This window comes from Heterodontus francisci, chromosome 15 (assembly GCF_036365525.1).
Source record: "Heterodontus francisci isolate sHetFra1 chromosome 15, sHetFra1.hap1, whole genome shotgun sequence".
NCBI classification, from domain to species: domain Eukaryota; kingdom Metazoa; phylum Chordata; class Chondrichthyes; order Heterodontiformes; family Heterodontidae; genus Heterodontus; species Heterodontus francisci.
Window position 1 is genome coordinate 47,657,193 of NC_090385.1, and position 20,559 is coordinate 47,677,751.

At 45.7% G+C, this 20,559-nt stretch overlaps 1 protein-coding gene across 1 annotated transcript in view; it reads right to left on the reverse strand.

Moving 5' to 3' along the window:
• The window catches only part of tex11 (testis expressed 11), a 245,081-nt gene that overhangs the window by 26,748 nt on the left and 197,774 nt on the right, over window positions 1–20,559 (reverse strand). Inside the window, exon 26 of the mRNA XM_068046993.1 lies at window positions 16,573–16,681. Coding sequence (XP_067903094.1) covers window positions 16,573–16,681 — 109 coding nt within the window. The remainder of the gene's footprint in view (window positions 1–16,572; window positions 16,682–20,559) is intronic.

Sequence of the window (20,559 nt, forward strand, 5' to 3'; positions counted from 1 at the left end):
TCTTTCTCCCCTCACTCCCCCTTTCTCTCTCTCTCTCTCTGTTCCCCCCCTCTGCCTCTCTCATACAGTTGCAGAGAGTGGAATGCTCAGCAGATAGTTGGTCAGTTCTTTTAAAAGAACATTGCGCTGTCAGTTTCACAGGTGACAGCTGCTGACGTCGGGAATAACCGCTTCCCAACAGATTCGGGGTTTTCTGGCCAGCTTTAAAAAGTCAGAACCCGCTGGAAAACTTCGAGTCTGTTGGGAAACTGACAGCGCACTGTTCTTTTAAAAGAGGGAGAGGGAGAACAAAGACAGGGAGGAGGAACAAAGAGGCAGAAGGGGGGAACAGAGAGAGAGATGTCAGCAGCTGTCACCTGTGAAACTGACAGCACGATGTTTTTAAGAAAGCTGTGCTGTAAGACGAAGACAAAGGGAAATTTCCCAGTTCCAGTCACGGTGAGGATGAGGAATGTCCCCGGGAACAGTTTACACCTGCGGGCCGGATGGATATGTTTGGCGGGCCAGATCCCGGCCCATGGGTTGTATGTTGGACAACCCTGCTCTATGGTGAAGACCAGTGCAAAATACATGTTCAATTCATCTGCCATCTCCTTATTTTCCCTTTTGAATTCCCCAGACTCACTTTCTATAGGACCAATGATCACTTTGTTAACTTTTCTTTTTAAAATATCAATAGAAAATCTTACTATCTGTTTTTACATTTCTAGTTAGCTTTTTCTCATACTCTAATTTCTCCCTCCTTATTAATCTTTTAGTCATTCTTTGCTTTTTTTTATATTCTGTCCAACCTTCTGGCCTGCTTCCCATCTTTGCGCAATTATATGCTTTTTCTTTAAGTTTGGTACAATCTTTAATTTTTTTTTTAGTTAACCATGGATAGCGGGTTCTCCCCTGGAATTTTTCTTTCTCATTGGAATGTATCTATTCTGTGTATTAAGAAGATAACATAAGAACTATGAGCAAGAGTAGGCAATTCAGCCCCTCGAGCCTGCTACGCCATTCAATACGATCATGGCTGATCTCATCTTGGCCTCAACTCCACTTTCCTGCCCGTTCTCCATAACCCTTCAACCCATTACTAATTAAAAATCTGTCTATCTCCTACTTAAATTTACTCAATGTCCCGGCATCCACCGCACTCTGGGGTAGTGAATTTCACAGACTAACGACCCTTTAAGAGAAGTAATTTCTCCTAATCTCTGTTTTAAATCTGCTACCCCTTATCCTAAAACTATGACCTCTCGTTCTAGATTCCCCCACCAGAGGAAACATCCTCTAAGTCTGCCTTGTCAATCCCCTTAATCATCTTATATACCTCAATTATATCTCCTCTCATTCTTCTAAACTCTAGAGAGTAAAGGCCTAAATTGCTCAATCTCTCTTCATAAGACAAACTCCTCATCTCTGGAATCAATCTAGTGAACCTCCTCTGAACTGCCCCCAATGCAACTACATCCCTCCTCAAGGAAGGGGACCAAAGCTGTACACAATACACCAGGTGCGGTCTTGCTAATGCCTTGTACAGTTGCAGCAACACTTCCCTACTTTTATACTCTATTCCTTTAGCAATGAATGCCAAATTTCCATTTGTCTTCCTTATTACCCGCTGCACCTGCATACTAGTTTTCTGCGATTCATGCATGAGGACACCCAGATCCCTCCGCACTGAAGCACTCTGAAGTTTCTCTCCATTTAGATAATAATTTGCCTTTTTATTCTTCCGACCAAAAAGGATAACCTCACACTTATCCACGTTAAACTCCATCTGCCAAATTTTGGCCCATTCACCTAACCTATCCATATCCATTTGTAAATTTCTTATTTCTTTATTGCAACTTACTATCCCACCTATTTTAGTGTCATCTGCAAATCTGGCTATAGTACCTTCTATCCCTGCATCCAAGTCATTAATATAGATTGTAAATAGTTGGGGCCCGAGGACCGAACCCTGTGGCACCCCACAAGTTACGTCTTGCCAACCAGAAAAGGACCCATTCATCCCGACTCTGTTTTCTGTTGGTTACCCAATCCTCTATCCAAGCTAATAAATTGTCCCTAACCTCATGTGATCTTACCTTGTGTATTAACCTTTAGTGCGGCACCTTATCAAATGCCTTCTGGTAGTCCAGATATACTACATCTACAGGATCCCCATTATCTGCTTTACTTGTTACATCTTCGAAGAACTCTAGAAAATTAGTCAAACACGATTTACCCTTCATAAAACCATGCTGACTCTGATGGATTGCATTTTGTCTTGATCTCCAGTGCCTATATCATTTCTCACTACAGCACTGATCTCTTCCTTTACTAACAAAGCTACACAACCTCCTTTTCCTTCCTGCCTATCCTTCCAAAATACTGAGTACCCTTGGATATTCAATTCCCAAACCTGGTTTCCCTACAACCGCATCTCAGTAATCGCCACTAAATCATACCCATTCGTCTCTATTTGCGCTGTTAACTCATTAATTTTAAGCCTTTAAGTTTGTTCTATTATCAAATTTCCCTACTCTTGTACGATTCCTTGGTGCAATATGATGTTCACACGTTCTGTCCCGACCTTTTATTTTCTGGTAATAATCAGCCTCACCACTAACCTGCACTCCTACCTTCTCCTTTGACTTCCTAATTTTCCATGCAACTGAACCCTCCCCCCCCCCCCCCCCCCCAACTATTTAGTTTAAAACCCTATCTACAGCCCTAGTTATGCGATTCGTCAGGATTCCGGTCCCAGCATGATTCAGGTGGAGCCCGTCCCATCGGAACAGCTCCCTCCTTCCCCAGTGCTGGTGCCAATGCCCCATGAATTCAAACCTATTTCTCCCACACCAATCTTGAGCCACGCATTTATATCTTTAATCTTATTGACCCTGTGCCAAATAGCTCCTGGCTCAGGTAGTAATCTGGAGATTATTACCTTTTTGGTTCTGATTTTTAATTTAGCCCCTAGCTGCTCATATTCCCTCAGCAGAACCTCTATCCTTGTTCTACCTATATCGTTGGCACCTACGTGGAGCACGACCACTGGATCTTTCCCCTCCCACTCCAAGTTCCTCTGCAGATCAGATATCCTGAACCCTGGCACCAAGTAGGCAACACAGCCTTCGGGACTCTCGATCCTGGCCTCAGAGAACAGTGTCTATGCCCCGACCTATACTATCCCTGATTACGACTACATTTCTCTTTTCTTCCCCCACTTGAATGGCTCCCTGTACCATGGTGCTATGGTCAGTTTGCTCATCCTCCCTACAGTCCCTGCTCTTGTCCAGACAGGGAGCAAGAATTTCAAACCTGTTGGATAAGGTCGTTAATCTAAGGGGTGTGACTGTCTCCTGAAACACAGCATCTAGGCAACTCTCCCCTTCCCCGATGTGTTGCAGTGTCCGAAGGTCAGACTCCAGCTCATCAACTGTGAGCCAGAGTTCCTCGAGCAGCCAACACTTGCTACACATGTGGGCAGGGGTCCACCAGCTCCCACATCATGCAGGTACAACACATCACCGACTCTCCGACTCCCTCTCCGACTCTGTTCCTTTTGGCGAGCTTTTAAAGCTCTTCTTCCACTGTGTTTTCTCTCTCTCTGTGGTCTCAGACTCTGTTCCTTTTGGCCCGTTTTTTAAAGCTCTGCTCCCACTGTGTTTTCTCTCTCCCTCTCTATGGTCTCTGACTCTGTTCTTTTTGGTGCGCTTTTTCAAGCTCTGCTCTCAGTGTGTTCTCTCTCTCTCTGGTCTCCGTCTTGGTTCCTTTTGCCGTGCTTTTTAAAGCTCTGCTCCCACTGTGTTTTCTCTTTCTCTCTATGGTCTCCGACTCCGTTCCTTTCGGTGCGCTTTTTAAAGCTCTGCTCCCACTGTGTTTTCTCTCTCTCTCTCTCAGTGGTCTCCGACTCCATTCCTTTTGGCGTGCTTTTTAAAGCTCTGCTCCTGCTGCGTTTTCTCTCTCTATGTGGTCTCAGACTCTGTTCCTTTTGGCGTGCTTTTTAAAGCTCAGCTCCCGCATATTCTGAAATATTCCCTTAAATGTCTGCCAGTGCAACTCTATTGACCTATCCCTTTAACCCATTTTGCCAGTTCACATTAGATAGCTCTGTGCTCATGCCCTCACAATTGCCCTTATTTAAGTTTAAAATACTGGTCTTAGACCCACTCTTCTCTCCCTCAAACTGAATGCAAAATTCAATCATATTATGATCGTTGCTGCCTCAGGGCGCTTTGATTATGAGATTATTAATTCATCCTACCTCGTTGCACAATACCAGGTCTAGTATAGCCTGCTCTCTGGTTGGCTCCAGAATGTGCTGTTCTAAATAACTATCCCCAAAACATTCGATGAACTCCTCATCTATGCTACCTTTGCCCATCTGATATTTCCAGTCTGTATGTAGATTAAAATCCCCCATGATTATCGCTGTACCTTTCTGACAAGCGGCCATTATTTCTTCCTTTATACCCCTTCCTACTGTGTGGTTACTGTTAGGGGACCTGTACTCCACTCCCAAAAGTGACTTCTTGCTTCTCATTTCTCAACTCTACCCAGACCGCTTCTAGACCTGGTTTCCTGAACTTAGGTCATCCTTCTCTATTGTGCTAATACCATCACTAATTAACAGAGCCACCCTCAACCTTTTTCTACCTTCCTGTCCTTCCTAAATGTCATGTACCCGTCAATATTCAGGTTCCAATCTATGTCATCCTGCAGCCATGTCTCTGTAATGGCTACCAGTTCATACTTATTTATTTCTATTTGCGCTCTCAGTTCATCTGTTTTGTTTCGAATGCTACGTGCATTCAGATAGAGCATTTAGTTTTGTCCTTTTATTATGTTTGTAACCTCTAGCCTTATCTGCTGATATACTCTTAGATTTGTACTCTCTGTCCCTTCCTGTCATGGTCTGTTTATTATTTCCCATATTAATATCTTTCTCTCTTGCCTTGCCTCTACTCTTTGATTTACCACATCTTCCCAAATTTGATCCCTTGCTCCCACTATTTAGTTTAAAATCCTCTCTACTTCCCTAGTTATGCGACTCACTAAAACACTGGTTCCAGCATGGTTCAGATGTAGACTGTCCCAACGTTACAGCACCCATTTTCTCCAGTAATGGTGCCAGTGCCCCATGAACCGGAACCCACTTCTACCACACCAGTCTTTGAGCCATGCATTCATTTCTCTAATCTTATTTGCCCTATGCCAATTTGCCTGTGGCTCAGGTAATAATCCAGAGATTATTACCTTTGAGGTCCTGCTTTTTAATTTAGTGCCTAGCTCCTCATACTCCCTATGCAGAACCTCCTTCCTTGTCCTATCTATGTCATTGGTACCTACATGGACCATGACCACTGGATCCTCCCATACCCACTGCAAGTTCCTCTCCAGTCCTGAGCAGATGTCCCAAGCCCTGGCACTGGGCAGGCAAAAGAGTCTTCTGGATTCTCGCTTTCTGCTGCAGAGAACCGTGTCTGTCCCCTTCACTCTATTATTCCATACTACCACTACATTCCTTTTTAACTCCCCCCACCTGAATGGCTTCCTGTACATTGGTGCCATGGTCAGTCTGCTCATCCGCACTACAGCCCTCGCTCTTGTCCATACAAGCTGCGAGAACCTCGAACTTGTTGTTCAATTGCAAGGGCTGAAGCTCCTCTACTCCCACCTTCGCAATCCCCTTAACTGCCTCAAACGCTTTCACACCCACCTGTCCTTGACCACTGACCAAAACAGATGACCCTATCCTAAGCAGTGTGACTGTCTTCTGGAATAAAGTTTCCAGGTAACTTTCCCTCTCCCTGATGCATCGTGATGTCTGCCGCTCAGCCTCCAGCTCATCTACTCTGAGCCAATGCTCCTCAAGCTGCAGACACTTACCACAGACGTGGTTGCCATGGATTGCTGTGGCATCCAGCAGTTCCCACATACAGCAGCTGTGACACATCACCTGTCCAGCCATCTTTATTATGTTAATTAAGTTAACTTTATTTTCCTTAAGTAAGTTATTGTTCTTCTCTTCACTGAACTCCCTCAATCACCAAACTCACTTCTTCACACTGTCATGGTCCTGTAGTTTTTTATCCGAGACTATGCGGGGTACCTTTCAGGCTTGCAAAGGATCAGTACTGCTTTAACAACCAGCAGGCCTCCAGAGTTACTGAGAAGGTGCATTTTCATTGCCTTGGATACAGCCATTCGGAGATTGCGATTCAAAGGGTACATTCTCATTACCATGGATACAGCCACTTGGAGTGAGCATCAAGTGAAACATTTGTTACAATTCGATTTTGAACTGACTTTTTAGTTGAAGACAGTCTGTTAGAACAGAGAACACAGACACAGACAGACAGCCGGTGTTAGCACCTGAAAAAAAAGCTCTCAGCCATTTAAACTGAAGGAAGAGAATTTTAGTCTGTTTATTTATTATCTCTCAAAATTTTAAAAAAAAGTCAAGCCAGAACACAGATTTCTGCTAATTTAAACTGAAGGAAGGGAAGTTAGACTGTGACAATCTTTTATCCCTCAAAAACTCGAAAGTCGGATTGATTCTACTGAAAGTGTTTGCAAGTTGCTACTTGTTGAAATTCGCTGGAGAAGGAAAGCATCACTTACTGCTGGTATTAGACTACGGACTGTTCTACTATGGAAGAACCTTATTTTCCCCATCAGATGGCTATGAGGACTTCAAGCAACATTGTACTGCAAGTTTGCAAGGACTCTAATTTTTTCTATTTTAAATGTTGTTTATATCTTCATAGCATTTAAGAATTTCGTTTTCCTAATTAAACAGTTAATTTGTTGATTTAAAGACACCTTGTTTGGTTAGCCTCATTCGGGGGTTAATAGATGGTATAATTTGGCTGGGTGTTTCTTTAATTTGGAAAGTTTAAAATGATATGTTAGGCGATCTGTGGAGGGACGGGATTGAATTAACAGTGTGTTTCTCCCACCACAATCAGAATCGTATATTTTGATTGGGGGCTTTGACAGGAGCGGTCGGTCGTAACAACACTCTGAGCATTCAAGCAGCACTCAATGTAGTAAATAATTATTTTGCTTCAGCATTTACCAGGGAGATAGAACAGGTGGACATAACATTGAATGATGAGATGAGTAATGAGATAAGTATATTTAAAATTTTAAAAAGGGGATTATTAAATCAACTAATTAAATTCAAAGAGGATAAAACCCCTGGTCCGAATGGATTGCATCGACACATTTTAAAAGAATCTAGGGAAGAGATAGCAGAGACATTGCCACACATTTTTAATAATTCATTAGAAAAAGGTGCAATGCCAGAGGTCTGGCAGAAAGCTAATGCAATACCTACATTTAAGAAGGGGAGAGAACATATTCAGGGAATTATCAACCGGTCAGCTTAAAATTGGTGGTAGGAAAAGTAATGGATTTGCGACTAAAGGAGAGAATGCAAGAACATCTAGAAAAGAAAAATATAATAGTTCAGGAAGGATTTCAAAAGGAAAAATCTCGCTTAACTGAACTTATTGAATTTTTGAGGAGGTAGAGAGAAAGTAGAAAATTGTAATGCAGTAGATATAATTTATCTGGATTTTCCAAAGACCTTCTTTAAGGTGCCCCATAAGACTAATGAATAAGGTCAGAGAATGCGCAGTTGCGGGACAAGTGGTGGAATGGAATGCTAACTGGCTTCACACCAGAAAGCAGAGAGTGGGAGTAAAGAGTAGCTATTCATAGTGGCGGAGAGTGGGTAGGATTAGTGCTGGGATCACTGCTGTTCACAATTTGGACTTTGGAATCAAAAACACAATTTCTAAATTTGCGGATGGCACCAAATTTTGGAGAGGGGGAGGGACAGTAAATACTGAGGAGGACTGCAACAAATTACAAGAGGACATTAATAAAATAACAGGATGGACAAACAATTGCGAAATGATGTTCAACACAGATAAATGTGAGGTAGCACATTTTGGTAGGAAGAATAGGGAGGTAACTTATTACTTGGAAGGCGGGAGTCTAGGTTGGGTAGAGAAACAAAGGGATCTCAAGAGTACAAATACATTAATCACTAAAAGTTGCACCACGGGTTAGCAAGGCCATAAAAAAGCCAAGCACTAGGACTTGTTTCTAGTGCGATAGAACTGAAAAGTAGGGAAGTTATGCTAAACCTGTATCGAACCTTGGTTAGACCACACTTAAAAGTAATGTGTGCAGTTCTTGTTGCCATATTATAAAAAGCATACAGGGGGACTGGAAAGGGGGGAGAAAAGATTTACAAGGAGGACACCAAAAATTCGTGGGTATATAGATCAGGAAAGGATGAAGAGGCTGGGTCACGTTTCTCTTGAAAAAAGGCTGAGGGGTGACCTAATGGAGGTCTTTAAAATTATGAAAGGTTTTGATACCGTGGACACAAAGAAAATGTTTCCACTTGTGGGGAAGAGCATAACTAGATGCCATCAATATGAGATAGTCACCAGAATCACAGAATAATACAGTGCAGAAGAGGCCCTTCATCCCATCGGGTCTGCACCGATGCATTAAAGACACCTGACCTGTCTACCTAATCCTATTTGCCAGCACTAGGCCTATAGCCTAGAATGTTATGATGGGCCCAGTGCTCATCCAGGTACTTTTTAAAGGATGTGAGGCAACCCGCCTCTACCACCCTCCCAGGCAGGACATTCCAGACTGTCACCACCCTCTGGGCAAAAAAGTTCTTCCTCAAATCCTCCTTAAACCTCCCGCCCCTCACCTTAAACTTGTGACCCCTCATAACTGACCCTTCAACTAAGGGGAACAGCTGCTCCCTATCCACCCTGTCCATGCCCCTCATAATCTTGTACACTTCGATCAGGTCACCCCTCAGTCTTCCCTGCTCCAGTGAAAACAACCCAAGCCTATCCAATCTCTCTTCATAGCTTATATGTTCCATCCCAGGCAACATCCTGGTGAATTGTCTCTGTACCCCCTCCAGTGCAATCACATCCTTCCTATAATGTGGCGATCAGAACTGCACACAGTACTCCAGCTGTGGCCTGACCAAAGTTCTATACAACTCCAACATGACCTCCCTGCTTTTGTAATCTATGCCTCGATTGATAAAGGCAAGTGTCCCATATGCCTTTTTCACCACCCGATTAACCTGCCCTTCTGCCTTCAGAGATCTATGGACAAACACGCCAAGGTCCCTTTGTTCCTCGGAACTTCCCAGTGTCAGGCCATTCATTGAATACTTCCGTGTCACATTACTCCTTCCAAAGTGTATCACCTCACACTTTTCAACGTTAAATTCCATCTGCCACTTTTCTGCCCATTTGACCATCCCGTCTATATCTTCCTGTAACCTAAGACACTCAACCTCACTGTTAACCACTCAGCCAATCTTTGTGCCATCCGCAAACTTACTGATCCTACCCCCCACATAGTCATCTATGTCGTTTATATAAATGACAAACAATAGGGGGCCCAGCACAGATCCCTGTGGTACGCCACTGGACACTGGCTTCCAGTTACTAAAACAGCCGTCTGTCATCATTCTCTGTCTCCTGCAGCTAAGCCAATTTTGAATCCACCTTATCAAGTTACCCTGTATCCCATGTGGGACCTTGTCAAAGGCTTTGCTGAAATCCATGTAAACTACATCAACTGCACTACCCTCATCTACACACCTGGTCACATGCTCAAAACATTCAATCAAATTTGTTAGGCATGACCTCCCTCTGACAAAGCCATGCTGACTATTCCTAATCAAATTTTGCCTCTCCAAGTGGAGATAGATTCTCTCCTTCAGAATTTTCTCCAATAGTTTCCCGACCACTGACGTGAGACTCACTGGTCTGTAGTTCCCTGGCCTATCTCTACAACCTTTCTTAAATAGTGGGACCACATTAGCTGTTCTCCAGTCCTCTGGCACCTCCCCCGTGGCCAGAGAGGAATTAAAAATTAGGGTCAGAGCCCCTGCAATCTCCACCCTCGCCTCCCACAGCATCCTGGGACTCAAATCGTCCGGACCTGGAGATTTGTCCACTTTTAAGCCTTCCAAAACCTCCAATACCTTGTCACTCCCTATGACAATTTGCTCAAGAACCTCACAATCTCTCTCTCTCTCGGAGCTCCATATCTACATCCTCATTCTCTTAGGTGAAGACAAATGTGAAGTATTCATTCAACACCCTACCAATGTCCTCTGGCTCCACCCACAAATTTCCCCCTTGGTCCCTAATGGGTCCTACTCTTTCCCTGGTTATCCTCTTCCCATCGATATACTTATAGAATATCTTGGGATTTTCCCTACTTTTACCAGCCAGAGCCTTCTCATATCCCCTCTTTGCTCTCCTAATTGCTTTCTTAAGCTCCATCCTACACTTTCTGTACTCCACTAATGCTTCCATTGATTTGCTCTCCTTGTATTTGCTAAAAGCCTCTCTTTTTCTTCTCATCGTACCCTGAATGTTTCTGGTCATCCATGGTTCTCTGGGCTTGTTGCTCCTACCTATTACCCTAGAGGGAACATGTTGGGCCTGTAACCTCCCCATTTCCTTTTTGAATGCCCCCCACTGCTCTTCTGTAGATTTCCCGACAAGTAACTCTTTCCAGTCTACCTTGGTCAGATCCTGCCTTATTTTACTAAAATTCGCTCTCCCCCAATCCAAAACCTTTTTTTGCAACTTGTCTATTTCTTTCTCCATAACAAGCTTAAATTGTACCATGTTGTGGTCGCTATCACCAAAATGCTCCCCCACCAACACATCAACCACCTGTCCGGCTTCATTCCCCAGAATTAGGTCTAGCACTGCACCCTCCGTTGTTGGATTCTCTACATATTGAGCTAAAAAGTTCTCCTGTATACATTTTAAGAACTCCACTCCATCGAAGCCCTTAACACGATGATTATCCCAATTAATGTTGGGAAAGTTGAAATCACCTAATTAACCTATTATTTTTACACACCTCTGCAAATTGCGCACATATTTGCTCCTCAATTTCCCGCTGACTATCTGGGGGTCTATAATAAACACTTAGTAATGTGGCTGTCCCTTTTTTATTTCAAAATCTACCCATAAAGCTTCATTTGATGACCCCTCCAAGATATCATCTCTCCTTGCTGCAGTAACTGACTCCTTAACTAATATTGCAATGCCACCTCCTCTTCTACCCCCTCTTCTGTCTCGCCTGAAGATCCTATATCCCGGGATATTGAGCTGCCAATCCTGCCCCTCCCTCAACCATGTCTCCGTGATGGCTACTATATCCTTGCCCTTAACTCATCCGTTTTACCTGCAATACTCCTGGCATTAAAGTAGAGGCCTTCCATCCTGGTCTTACTCCCTTAAAACTTACTTCCGCTGTATTCCCTCTGACTTGTTCGCTTGTTCCAGGGATCTTTGCTGTTTGTAGTATATATAAATGATTTGGAGGAAAACGTAGCTGGTCTGATTAGTAAGTTTGCGGACGACACAAAGGTTGGTGGAGTTGCGGATAATGATGAGGATTGTCAGACGATACAGCAGGATATAGATCGGTTGGAGACTTGGGCGGAAAATGGCAGATGGAGTTTAATCCGAACAAATGTAAGGTAAAGCATTTTGGAAGGTCTAATGCAGGTGGGAGGTATACAGTAAATGGCAGAACCCTTAGCAGCATTGACAGGCAGAGAGATCTGGGCGTACAGGTCCACAGGTCACTGAAAGTGGCAACGCAGGTGGATAAGGTAGTCAAGAAGGCATACGGTATGCTTGCCTTCATCGGTCGGGGCATAGAGTATAAAAATTGGCAAGTCATGTTGCAGCTGTACAGAACCTTAGTTAGGCCACACTTAGAATATTGCGTGCAATTCTGGTCGCCACACTACCAGAAGGACGTGGAGGCTTTGGAGGAGGGTACAGAGGAGGTTTACCAGGATGTTGCCTGGTCTGGAGGGCATTAGCTATGAGGAGAGGTTGGAAAAACTCAGATTGTCTTCACTGGAACGACGGAGGTGGAGGGGCGACATGATAGAGGTTTACAAAGTTATGAGCGGCATGGACAGAGTGGATAGTCAGAAGCTTTTTCCCAGGGTGGAAGAGTCAGTTACTAGGGGACATAGGTTTAAGGTGCGAGGGGCAAAGTTTAGAGGGGATGTACGAGGCAAGTTTTTAACACAGAGGGTGGTGAGTGCCTGGAACTTGCTGCCAGGGGAGGTGGTGGAAGCAGATACGATAGCGATGTTTAAGAGACATCTTGACAAATATATGAATAGGAAGGGAATAGAGGGATATGGGCCCCGGAAGTGCAGAAGGTGTTAGTTTAGGCAGGCATCAAGATCGGCGCAGGTTTGGAGGGCCGAATGGCCTGTTCCTGTGCTGTACTGTTCTTTGTTCTTTCCTGTGTTTAGCTGTGTCCCTATTCTGCTCGGAGTCTGCATCCCCTCCCCCTGCCAAATTAGTTTAAACTCTTCCCAACAGCACTAGCAAATCCGCCAGCAAGGATGTTAGTCCCCCTCTAGTTCAGATGTAGACCGTCCCGCTTGTACAGGTCCCACCTTCCCCAGAAATGGTCCCAGTGGTCCAGGAATCTAAAACCCTCTCTCCTGCACCAACTCTTAAGCCACGCGTTCATCTGTACCATTCTCCTATTTCTATACTCGCTAGCACATGGCACTGGGAGTAATCCAGAGATTACAACCCGAGAGGTCCTGCTTTTTAGTCTACTGCCCAACTCCCTGAATTCTTGATGCAAGACCTCATCCCTCTTTCTACCTATGTCATTGGTACCAACATGCACCATGACCTCTGCCTCATCACCCTCCCCATTCAGGATACCATGCAGCTGTTCAGTGACATCCCGGACCCTGGCACCAGGGAGGCAACTCACCATCCTGGAGTCACGTTGACGGCCACAGTAACGCCTATCTGTTCCCCTGACTATAAAATCCCCTATTACTGTTGCTCTTCCTCTCTTTCCCCCTTCCTTTGCAGACAGGCTGCTTGTGGTGCCAGAAGCTTGGCTCTGTCTGCACTCCCTGGAGGAACCAGCCTCATCAGCCTCCAAAATGGAATACCGATTTGCAAGTGGGACCTCAGGAGACTCCTGAACTACCTGCCTGTTTCTCTTGGACTGCCTGGTGGTCACCCATTCCCTTCCTTCCTCAAGTCCCTTCAGCTGCGGTGTGACCACCTCTCTATACGTGCTATCCACAATGCTCTCAGACTCGCGGATGCTCCACAGTGTTTCCAGCCGCCGTTCCAGCTCTGAAACCAGAGCTTCTGGGAGCTGCAGCTGGACACACTTTAGATTAGATTAGAGATACAGCACTGAAACAGGCCCTTCGGCCCACCGAGTCTGTGCCGAACATCAACCACCCATTTATACTAATCCTACACTAATCCCATATTCCTACCAAACATCCCCACCTGTCCCTATATTTCCCTACCACCTACCTACACGAGTGACAATTTATAATGGCCAATTTACCTATCAACCTGCAAGTCTTTTGGCTTGTGGGAGGAAACCGGAGCACCCGGAGAAAACCCACGCAGACACAGGGAGAACTTGCAAACTCCACACAGGCAGTACCTGGAATCGAACCCGGGTCCCTGGAGCTGTGAGGCTGCGGTGCTAACCACTGCGCCACTGTGCACTTCCTGCACACATGCTGGTCCCAGGGACTGGAAATGTTCCTGGATTCCCACATGCAGCAAGAGGAGCAAACCACGGCTTTAAGCTCTCTTGCCATGACTGAACCCTTTATATTTAAAACTTTAGAAGACTATTTTAATTTTTAAAAAACAACCAAATCTTGCTAAAACAATGACTTACAATTCAATTCAGTTTGATAAATACCCACCAGGACTTACTCACCAGTCAGCTGTGCTCTTTGGAAACTCTCAGCTCCCCTCACTCTGAGGACAGGGAGGAAATGAAAGGAGCTCCTTGCTCCCTCCTCACTGAACTTCCTCAGTCACCAAACTTCCACTTTAGCACTTCAGTGCAACCCAAGTCAGCACTCCACTGCAAACAAGGTCAGCACTGCAAGATGGCCCACTTTTATACTGTCTGACTCTAGCCCCTGAAAACTGGTTTAACCCAATTCTCTAATTAATAAGGTGCTGCTGCAAGCAGAGCCTGAGTGAACCCTGTTTAAATCGGGTCTAAAACTCACCTTCTCCAACCCAAACAGCAACTGTTAAGTTAATCTGCTCAATAAAATACAGATTAGACATAAGATAAAATTAACCCTTAATTACCCTCAGTCACCAAACTTCCACTTTAGCACTCTAATGCAACCCAAGTCAGCACTCCAGTGCAAACAAGAAATCCAATAGGAAATTTAGAAGAAACTTCTTTATCCAAAGAGTGGTGAGAGTAGAACCACAGAAAAATTATGGCACAGAAGCAGGCCATTCAGCTGTCGTGTCCGTGCAGAACTCATTATCACAGGGAGTGGGTGAAGCGAATAGAATAGATGCATTTAAGGGGAGGCTGGACAAGCATAAGAGGGAGAAGGGAATAGAGGGTTAAAGTGATAGATTTAGATAAGGAAAAACAGGAAAAGGCTCGAGTGCAGCATAATCTGCAGTATGGTCTGTTTGGGCTGAATGGCCTGTTTCTGTGCCGTATATCTTATATCCTATGCAAGTGTGACTTCGAGCTTCCAGTTGCTTGTCATTTTAATTCTCTGCCCCACTCCCACTCTGACCTCTCTACCGTCAACCTTCCAATGAAGCTCAACAGAAACTCAAGTAACAGCATCTGATTTTTTAATGAGGCACTTAATAGCCTTTCAGAATAAGTTAGTTCAACAATTTCAGATCATAACAACTGATCCAATTTTTTTGGGCAGAAGTTGTTGGTACTGATTTTGTAATTCCCATTTACACCTCTACAGTACCTTTTGTTTCTTCACTTGTCCCTTTACTGTGCACCCATCATCCCTTTTGTCATTTAATTAATCCTGCCTTTCATCACATCACAGACCTTCCCTTTTATACTCACCCCACAGACACCTCCCCCCACCGCTCCTTCTTTGTACCTGCTTAAAATGTCTTCAATTCTTACTTTTTCCAGTTCCGATGAAAGGTCATTGACCTGAAACATTGGGCTGAATTTTATAATTCCGCCACTGAAGAAAACGGTGGCCGACACAAGAGCCACCGCGATTCCAAACGCAGCAGCTCATTTAAATAACCTGGGCGGGCCGCTCCCCCCCCCCCCCCCACCCCCCGACCTGATCACGTGGAGGGGGCGGGCTGTCCGTCCCAACAATGGCGTCAGCTGCCTGTGCGCAGGTGCTGATGGCATTTTTAAAGAGCTGTTAGCCCTACTGACATATTTAATTATTTAAAGAAAGATTTAATGAAATTAAATAAATACATCTCTTTTGCCCCCTCCCACCCCCCAATAACAAATAAGTTAATTATTGCCCTTCCGCCCCAAAATCACTTACCTTTACCATCTGACCACCCCCCCCAATCCCCCAAACTTTAAACTACAACCCTTTCCATCATCCCCTGCACTTGACATTAATTTGACCCCATCCCCCACCTCCCGCGCTGAGAAACTTACTTCCTCCCCCCCCCACCAGTGTTGCGCCTCATTTCCCCAGATGGGGATCCGAAGTTGCAGGAGAGCCGGCTGCCGGGCCGAAGATTGCAGCGGGACATCAGGAGGCGATGTAAGTATATTTAAATTAGTTATGTTAATTGAGGTGGATGTTTAAATTATGGTCCCGTTGCCCAGCGGCAGGGAGTCGTCACAATACCCTGCCGTCGCTGGTAGGATCGGGCCGGGCCCTGCCGCATCGAGGTCCATGGTGGGCCTCACCTGGGGCTATCTTCAGGCTCACTCCCTGCCACGGATCCTGACGTCGAGGACTTCTTAAAATTCAGCCCATTAACTCTGTTTCTTGCTCCACAGATGCTGCATGTCCTGCTGAGTGTTTCCAGTATTTTCTGTTTTTATATCACAACATTTTAGTTATGTAAGACCAGGTCTAGGTTAGACATCTAGAGATGGTTCATTTCCCAGAGAATAGTGGACCTCTGGATCAGGCTGCCAACTTGTTCAGAGGATGCCAACTTGATGAATTCTTCCAAGTGACAAGTGGACCTGTTTCTGGTTGTGGTAGACATCACCTTAAAAAAGGTTAAGTACTTCAGGGAATTCAGGGCCGGAGTGATATCCCGGACTAGATTTGATCACCTAGATAGATCGGAGAGGAATTCCCCAGATTTTTTCCCCCCTAAATTGGCCTGGGTATTTTTTTAAAATCTGGTTTTCTACTTCTCCCAGGAGATCACATGGTTTCAGGTAGGGTGAGGAATGTATATATTGTGATAGACAAGGTATTGCAATTGTTTGGGACTGGTTCGATGGACCAGAGGGTCTTTATCTGTCCACCATTGTTCATAATCTTATCAACTCATCTTGGTTTAGGTGTCATAACTTCTGACAAATCCATTCTATGCTAGAACATTATCAAAAAGAGTTCTAATGATTGCTGTGTGAAACATCAACCAATGAAATGGAGGCAATGCCCAAAAATTGCCAACAATAGGGAAAGGGTACATGAAATAACAAGCTCTAATGCGGTTCTTCATTCACTCTGGCTTGGTTACTAACCTGCATCGTGTTACATCCATATCAGGCTGCTTCTTTTGAAGAGATACGGCAATCTTCAAGGCCTTTTTACAGACTGATGGGTAGTGAGCAGGAGATTCCATGGATAAGGCTTTAATTTATAAGAAAATAAAATGTCTATTATCACAAGAACTCAAGAGATAGGAGCAGAAGTAGACCATATGGCCCATCGAGCCTGCTCCGCCATTCAATACGATCGTGGATGATCTTGGACTTCAATTCCACTTTCCTGCCCGCTCCCCATATCCCTTGATTCCCTGCGAGACCAAAAATCTATCTATGCCAGCCTTAAATGTATTCAATGATGCAGCATCCACAACCCGCTGGGGTAGAGAATTCCGAAGATTCACAACCCTTTTAGTGAAGTAATTTCTCCTCATCTCAGTCCTGAATGATTGACCCCTTATCCTGAGACAGTGCCCCCGTGTTCTAGATTCCCTGACCAGTGGGAACAATCTCTCAGCGTCTACCCTATCAAGCCTTTTTAGAATCTTGTATGTCTCTATTCGATCGCCTCTCATTCTTCTAAACTCCAGAAAATAGAGGCCCAATTTGCTCAGCCTCTCATCATAGGACAACCCCCTCATCCCAGGGACCAATTTAGTAAATCTTCGCAGCACTGCCTCCACTGCAAGTATATCCTTAAATGTGGAGACCAAAACTGCACACAGTGGGCTGAATTTTACTGGCCCCTTGACGCCGTGGGTCGTGGTGCGGCAGCTGATGTCGAAACGGGCCCACTGCATTTTACCGGTGGCGGCGGGACCTCGTTGCGGCCCCCCCCCCCGCCGCACGGCGGTGACACCACAATTAGCATATGGTGATGATTACTTACCTATGCTGATTATGCAGCCTGCCGCCTCTCCACTGAAACTACTGGATTTTTCATTGAATGGGCGTCCTCACTCTGCATTACGGAAGGGAGGAGGGATACACGGGTCTAACTCTGCATTCTGGGAGGAGGGAGGGGGGATATGCAGGGACTAACTCTGTATTGTGCAAGGGAGGAGGGAGGGTGGGATATGCAGGGGTCTAACTCTGAATTCTTAAAGGTGGGGGGGGATACACAGGGGTCGCAGTCTGCATTCTGAAAGGGAGGGGGTCTAGGATTACTGGAGGGAAAGCTGTGCTGGCATGAAGGGAAGTACCATGTACCATCCCTCCATTAACAGCGAACGCTCTGTGTTTGTGAGGAGGCAATGGCACACTAGGCACCCTGTGTGTGGGGAGGATGCCAGAAAGGGCAGGAGCATTAAGGTGTTATGGATGGTGGGGGCAATCGATTCAGCTGGTAAGATCTTGATGTGATCATGTTGTGCCACTCTGAGTGTTGGCCAAGATGGGCAATGCCATGGCACACCACATAGTTGATCCAGGAAAGCAGCTGATGTATCCGTCAACACCAATCCATGCCCTGTTAGGAACCTCCAAATACATGCAGGATTCAACTTTATTTATCACATAGAAATAGGTATGGCTCATCCTACATTGTGTGATCCTCTGCATGTGAGGATCTGTATGCGCCAGAGGCAATATCAACAGGCAGGTGCGATCCACGTAGAGGCCCTCGGTCATGAGCAGCAGCCCCCAAGGGGAGTCCGCCATTATGGTTGCCCTGCATCTACAGGCCCAAAATGACATGCCATCGGATGTCAGAGCACTAGTGTCAGAGGAGATTGCGCACATAGAGAGCGTGGTGACACATCTCGTGTGCCCTGCTCAAGGATGACCTGCAGCCCATGGGCTCCAGTGGACATCCCATGCCTTTGTTCCTCATAGTGGCAGCAGTTCTCAAGCCTGATGCCTCTGCAGCCTTTTAGGGGCCCACCAGAAACCTTTGCGGGGTCACACAGTCAGCAGTGCACCGCTGCATCAGGGAGGTCACCGAAGCCCTGCACCGGGGGGCCAGTGAGGATGTCCGTTTCAGGACGGACTCTCACAGCCAGGCCCAGAGGACCATTGGTTCTGACACCATTGCCGGAGAACCATAGGTTGTAATGTTCATAGACTGCACTCATGTGGTCATCAGGCCTACTACCAGGCTACCACCTGCAGACGTCGCCATTAAAGGAGCCCTCTCAATCTAGGTGAAGCTGATATGTGAACACCTCAGATGCTTGCAGTGAATGTGTGACCACTTCTCAGGCAGTTGCCATGACACCTGGGTCTTGCGCCAGTCCCGGCTGCCACCGCTGTTCACTGAACTGGCTCAGATAGAGGGGTGACTTCTTGGAGATAAGGGCTATCCTTTGCAGACATGGCTCCCGACACCGGTGAGAGACTCCACCACTGCTGCAGAGGAGAGATACAATGCCAGCCACTGAGCTACATGAGCCACCATTTAGCAAGAGATTGGCATGCTGAAAGAGCGCCTCCAATGCCTATATGGATAGGGTGATGCCCTGTACTACGGGCCAAAAGGCCAGCTCCTTTCTTTGCTGCTCTGCACAACTACGCACCCAATAGGCCTAGCATGATGAGGAGAGATGTCAACAGCGTTCCTCCTCGGACTCTGAGGACCTACAATATGAAAGATGCATGGGAGGGCAGCTGGCACCCAGGCTCTGCCTGCAGGGCTACCAGCGAGCTAGGGATGTACGCCAGTGGCTTAGCTGCTCCATAGGAACCAACATGAGCTCTACAAGCCACACATCACCCTCACTCACCTGCTGTGCACCAGTCCACATTTGCAGCATCTTTGTGTAAACAATTAGAGGCAGCAGCTGACTGAGCCAATGTCCATGTCACTACATCCGTGGAGACGCTCATGTGTTATGGTGGCATGGCAATGACGTTATTGCATACGTTGGCTCTTCTGAAGGGCCAACGGTGCAAAGGGATGTGACATTGGCGCGACATGCTGGCACACATCATTTGTGCAGAGAAAAGGACACGCATGTTGGTGAGGAACATTTAGTGAAAGACATATTTACATTGCTGTGACACCCGTGCATTTCCATTTGCGTCAGTGTGTTCTCTGTAAACCTCAATAATACCTTTTATAGTCTATTTAAGTCTCACGTCCTGGAATGTGCAAATTTAAGATTATTCACCCAGGTGCAGCATCCCTACAAGAAGGAATGTTACACTTGAGTGGAAGAAGAGGATCGCAACTTCACAGGACACTGGGACACAGCAGGGTAAGTATGTGGCAGCAAAGCAGAAAGTGCTGGGGTACCTCAACAGGTCAGGCAGCATCTGCGGAGAAAGAAGCAGAGTTAACTTTCAGGTCTGTGAACTTGGACAAGTTAACTCTGCTTCTCTCTCCACAGACGCTGCCTGACCTGCTGGATTGCTGCAGCACTTTCTGCTTTACTGCCAGATTGACAGCAGCCCCACTCTTCAACAGTCAGTTAAGTATTCTTTGACAGCTGTCAGGAAGCAGGTGCTGGTGTGCTTAAAATAGCGCCCCAGCACCTGCTGCACAACTGTCAAAGGGTTCCTCACTGCGCCGAATATTCCACCTCTCCCCACGTAATATCGGGGGGAGGCACGGCACAGTGATGCTACTAAATGCGGGCGCCGCGCTGAGTTCAAAGGGCGCCGCCTAAAATTCAGCCCAGTATTCCAGGTGTGGTCTCACCAAAGCCCTGTACAATTTTAGTAAGACTTCTTTATTCCTGTACTCCAATCCCCTTTCAATAAAGGCCAACATTACATTTGCCTTCCTAATAGCCTGCTGCACCTGCATTTTAACTTTGTCCGTTTCTTATTTGAGTACCCCCAAGTCTCTCTGAACATCAACACTAACCAGTTTCACACCTTTTAAAAAATATTCTGCTTTTCTATTTTTACGACCAAAGTGAACAACTTCACACTTCTCCACATTATGCTCCATTTGCCACCTTGTTGCCCACTCACTTAACCTGTCTATAACTCTTTGCAGCCTCTCTACATCCTCCCCGCAGTTTACCTTTCCACCGAGCTTTGTATCATCAGCAAACTTAGATACATTACTCTCTGTCGCTT